Source organism: Gekko japonicus, unplaced genomic scaffold (assembly GCF_001447785.1).
Source record: "Gekko japonicus isolate JY-2015 unplaced genomic scaffold, Gekko_japonicus_V1.1 scaffold1353, whole genome shotgun sequence".
Lineage (NCBI taxonomy): Eukaryota > Metazoa > Chordata > Lepidosauria > Squamata > Gekkonidae > Gekko > Gekko japonicus.
The window spans coordinates 353449-359008 of NW_015164710.1; the positions used below are offsets into that span (position 1 = coordinate 353449).

The window sequence follows — 5560 nt, forward strand, 5'->3', positions numbered from 1 at the left end:
AGCCAGTTCAAATGCAACAGTGGGCGCTGCATTCCTGTACACTGGACTTGCGATGGGGATAATGACTGCGGGGACTACAGCGACGAGACCCACGCTAACTGCACCAATCAGGGTGAGGGTGCAAGGCGTGCAGAGCAATTCAGGCTCTACGCACACAAACCCCAGATTGAAATTTGGCATCAGAGAAACTGAAAATTCTCTGGTCAAAGCAAGTTGCATAAATTAATACGCCAGCTGTTGGTGTAAACCCCCCCGCCCCCCAGTGTTCATCATTGTGTCTTCTGTGCAGTCCCACATGGGAATTGCGCAGGCCAGCATGCACATGCCCTGTTCCCGTGTGCCTCCACAGAAGAGCACTTGATGAACAGTTAAGTGCAACCATATTTTAGAGGGGTGCTTTTGGAGGAGGGCAAATTGCAGAATTTATAATCTGCCTGAGAAAGAGCTGCATAGTGGTTAGGAAGGAGATAAAAATAACCTAGGGATCGTTTGGTTCTATATCTAGGATTGTGGAAAGATGAATATAAGCTCCTTGGAAAGGGAGAGGCAACTGCTGGGAAAAGTGACAGGACCATATGCTCAGACATTCACATGAACAACGTCAGTAGATGCCCAAAGTCAACCTTTAGAAGGGGGCGGAAATCTGTTTCTTTATTATATTTTATTTCTGGTCCACCTTAAACTCTTAAAACATCCAAAAAGTTATAACACAGTCCTTACAATCTATAAATTGTATAGATTTTGTGTGTGTGTGTGCGTGTGCGCGCGCATGCATTTAGACATAGACTTTGTGAGCTGAACTTCTCCCAGTTACAGATTTTGTACCAGGTGCTGTGCTTATACAGCCATGTTTGTATACTGCTTCACAGTAGGCACTGCTCCTGGCTCAGCCAGCAGGAGACCGATGTTCCCAAAGTTCCAAAGGCGGAACTAGGGATGACCATTCCCTCTGCGAGACCAGTCCTTTTGCTTTGAAATTAAAAACATGTTAACATCCCACCTTCAAGGGTATCCAAAACTCCACACTGGAAGACAGAATTTTGTTACATATTTATTCTGCTAAGTGTCCCCCCCCCCACACACACACACCATGACCCCAGTGTCTTCTCACTCCCACTTCTTGTAATTAAGTAGAAGAAGAAGAAGAGATTGGATTTATACCCCGCCCTTCACTCGGAGTCTCAGAGCAGCTTACAAACTCCTTTCCCTTCCCCTCCCCACAACAGACACCCTGTGAGGTGGGTGGGGCTGAGAGAGCTCTGACACAAACTGCTCTTTTCCAAGGACAGCTGTGCCAGAGCTTGTGACTGAGCCAAGGTCACATCAGCAGGTGCAAATGGAGGAGTGGGGAATCAAACCCGGTTCTCCCAGATCAGAGTCCGCACACTTAACCACTACACCAAACTGGCTCTCTGTAGAAGTAGAAGTAGTCAACCAGGGTAAACTTCTTTGGGTGCTCATCAGAGAAGTGGTGTATCAGATTTTGAATAAATCAATAAAACATCGGTCCTCTGTCCAATTTTTTGTGGCCTCGCAGCAGTACTGTTGCCCCGGAAGATCGGACCAGAACCAACAGGTTGAACAGGTTGAAATTAAATCAGAACAGTTTTTTGGCTAAACGTTAGGAAGAACCTCCTTGACAGTTAGAGCAGTTCCTCGCTGGAACAGGCTTCCTTGGGAGGTGGTGGGCTCTTCTTCTTCAGAGGTTTTTAAACAGAGGCTGGATGGCCATCTGACAGCCGTGCTGATTCTGTGAACTTGGGCAGGTCATGAGAAGGGAGGGCAGGAAGGGTTGCCTCAGTGCTTAGTTCTTGGGGCCCTTTCTTACTGTCCCGTTCCTGACGTCCGGGACCAGGAGGGTCTCGGAGGGACGCCCAGAAGACCCCCGAACCCCAGAGCCCAAGCCCCCTCACCTGGCGGCACCCGACCGGCAGGCCAGGGCCCGGACGCGGCAGCCAGGGAAGCAACCAGCGGACGCGCCAGGGGCAGGCGGCGCGAACCAAGAGGAGACGTATCCAACAGAGGCCCTGGGAGCCCGTCCGAGGGCAGCGGAGTCCGAGAACGAGACAGCGGCGCCGGCGGCGTGGCCACGGGGCCGCTGAGACCGCCGCCGGCAGACCAGGCGCAGCACGAGGAGACGCCCTGCCGGCGTTCCTCCATATGAGGGGGGGGCGGGGCCTTCTCTCGGGTGGGGAGGGGCAGCACCGCGTGTACGGTAGTAGGGAATAAAAGCCGGCTGGGGCGCGGACCAGGGAGGAAGGAGATGCGTTAGTGACCGGAGTTGGCGAGAGAGAGAAAGGGAGGCGACACGGTCACACAGCATCGCGACAGAGAGACTGCGGGGGTGCTGTTAACCCCGTCTCCTGTCAATCTGAGGTCCCGCGAACCCCGGAGATTCTCCTACCGACTGTCGGGAGCCGCCCGCTCGCCCGTGACTGCAGCCCAACGCCACGGCTACCGGGGGTGCTCCTTCCCGGGCCGAGCTCGGACTTGACACTTACATGCCCAGGGAAATGCCTATCGTCACTTTGGGGTTAGGAAGCAATTTTTCTCCAGGCCACTTTGGCCAGGGATCCTGGAGGTTGTTTGTCATCTTCTGGGCATGGCACAGGGGTCACTGGGTGTGTGTGTGTGGGGGAGGTATTTGTGAATTTCCTGTGTTGTGCAGTGGGTTGGACTAAATGACCCTGGAGGTCCCTTCCAACTCGATGATTCTGCTCCTCCCCAGCATCCGATTTTAGGATCTTTGCTTCTCTTCCTAATATGGCATTAATGGTACCCAGAGTAAAGCACAAGCTCTGACTGGTTAACGTGCTGTCATTGCATTCCCAGCCACACGCCCACCTGGAGGCTGCCACGCAGATGAGTTTCAGTGCCGGCTAGACGCGCTCTGCATCCCCATGCGCTGGCGTTGCGATGGAGACACCGACTGCATGGACTCCAGCGATGAGAAGAACTGTGAGGGTGTCACCCACGCCTGTGATCCAAATGTCAAATTCGGCTGCAAGGATTCTGGTAATTGGATTGCGTTACATGGTGGGGGCAGAGATAAAACAGAATTACCCCGGGGGCAATGCTCCCTCTAAGCTGTGGAGTCCTGTGAGCAAAAACTCTACTTTGTCAGCCTACTGGCATGAAAGTCTTGAGCGAGCGACTGGGCGACTGCCTAGATTAGTTTGCTCTGGAGCCATCTTCCTTGAGCTAAGGCAAAAAGGTGTGAGCCGGTGGCTAAAAACCTGTGAGCTAGCTTACGCTAACTCAGCTTAGAGGGAGCACTGCCCGGGGGCATGCCCAAGCCGTTCTACAGTAAAGGTTTGGCTGTACTGCTCCAGGTGACTTTCGAGTGGCATCATCATGACAGGGATGTTGCAGGGTGACGTGCCTGTTCGGGGGGGGGGGTGTTGCTTCCCTCACTGACCAGATGGCTGGAGCCCCAGAAATCAGGGGAACCCCTGCCCGGACCGGGAGTCTGGCAACCCTAACTGGGACACAGCATACCAAGTGTGTTGACATCATAGGTCCATGCAGCGATATTACTCCAGTGGCCGTTGCATCTTCAGGTCCTTTTCCATAACTCCTAGTATGGAATTTGCTTCCCCCCGCCCCCCCGTCACTGCTGCACTGCCATTGGCTGCACTGTTCCAACAGTCTGTGGCGGCTGGTTTTCTGCCATGAGCGTAGGTTGTCCCAGGGGAAAAAGGAGTCTGCTGTTTCCGCAGGAGATCTTTTGTACTCCCGGGTTTTATTGCTATTACGGGGTAGGTAGACAGGGCCCTTGGGATGCGTCTGGCTGGCCAAGGTTTCCCCCCTTTGACACCACATAGTAATTCATCATTATGGGGCAGTCATATGTTAGTAAGCTACATGTGCTCCATATGGTTCCCCTTATGCATTAAGATCTTTAGATGAGTCTCTGGTCTGTATCGCCTAACCATCAGAATAGTTACATGTTTAACGATTACACTGAGAGTTGCCACACATACACCTGCAATATAAATTTGGCAGTGATATACTACATCACAATTCTTGCTCGTGATGACTGTGCTTGTTATTTGATCCACATGCAGTGGAATCTGGAACAGAAATTAGAGGGGTGTGAAGCCATAAATTCTCTTTTGTCCCCAGACCCTGATTTCTGTGATACAGGCACGCAATTTGGAACCCACGAAGACCAGGGGATATAGAGCAGGGGCTCATCTAAAGCTCTTAAAGCATAAGAGAAACCACATTAAATACTCTTAGCTTACTAAGATTTATATCTTACTTGTATCTTACTAAGATTTATATCACCTCAGTTTTCTGTCTGCTTTGACCTTCCTTTCCACCTTGAGTCCCCTTTAGGGAGAAAAGATGGGATGTAAATCCCTCGATTTAAAAAAAAAATAATCACCATCATACTTCTGTCCTTGGGGCAAGTGTAAGATTTTAATCCTGTTTAAATTGACAACTTCCCTCACAGAAGCTGTACTGTATATGTTGTGACAGCTTTCCCCCATCCCAAGCAGTTGGAATGTTCATGAACATTCTGTGCCATCTCACCTGCTCAGCTGATCTTTTTTTGGGGGGAAGGGCAGTTTTCGCTGTCACAAACACAATGTGCTTTAGATGCCTGTTTTAGTACCTCATTATCATGTTAACTATATTCGAACATCATATTTCATCAGAGCTCTTTCCCCTCTCTGTGCTGTTTCTAACGTTGCTTTCCTTACCTCTCCTTGTAGCCCGGTGCATCAGCAAGGCTTGGGTATGCGATGGGGACAGTGATTGTGAGGACAACTCTGATGAGGAGAACTGTGAGTCGCTGGTGTGCAAGCCGCCATCTCACACCTGCGCCAACAACACATCGATCTGCCTGCCTCCTGAGAAGCTATGCGATGGCAACAATGACTGTGGGGATGGCTCTGATGAAGGGAAACTGTGTGGTGAGTGTGGGACTGAGAATAGACATTTCTGGACTTGTCTCCGTTTCTGGCCCTCGGACACAACGATCTCGGGGAGCCAGTGAGACCGACTTTCGTTGCATTTGCTCTTTGGAAAACATTAGCGCTCCTCTGTAATTTGGTTGTTTATGGGAGGGGAATTGGGTGTGTGTGGTGTTTTGGTTTTTTAAATGTTATTTGGTAATACATATAAATTCATTACACAAGTGTGAGTACACCAGCAGAACCTCCAAATGTTGAAGGAAGGAAGGAAGGAAGGAAGGAAGGAAGGAAGATTGAGTGAACATTAAATGAAATAAAAAGGTCTTCACCTGCCGGATGGAAGAGGATTTTGAATCCCAGTGAGAGACACTAGACTGGAGTTTTTCCAAAACAAATTGTCTTTTTACTGAATCAATATCAAAATCACATACACGCAAAATCAGTCTCACATTCGCATACAATCAAGTTCCTTTAGAGTTACAGAAAGATATAAAAATAGTTTTTCATTTACTTAGGAGGTAGGTAGGTGCACGGTTAATACTTGCCTGTTCCTGAAGTCTTGTCTGTTGCAATGTAAAAATGGGGGAAGAGAATAGTACCTAGGGATATTAACTAAATCACACTTGCTAGAACCAGCC

At 49.8% G+C, this 5560-nt stretch overlaps 1 protein-coding gene across 1 annotated transcript in view; it reads left to right on the forward strand.

Annotated features, from left to right (window-relative positions):
• The window catches only part of LRP1 (LDL receptor related protein 1), a 491602-nt gene that overhangs the window by 324622 nt on the left and 161420 nt on the right, over positions 1-5560 (forward strand). Inside the window, exons 23-25 of the mRNA XM_015409543.1 lie at positions 3-112; positions 2833-3015; positions 4722-4922. Coding sequence (XP_015265029.1) covers positions 3-112; positions 2833-3015; positions 4722-4922 — 494 coding nt within the window. The remainder of the gene's footprint in view (positions 1-2; positions 113-2832; positions 3016-4721; positions 4923-5560) is intronic.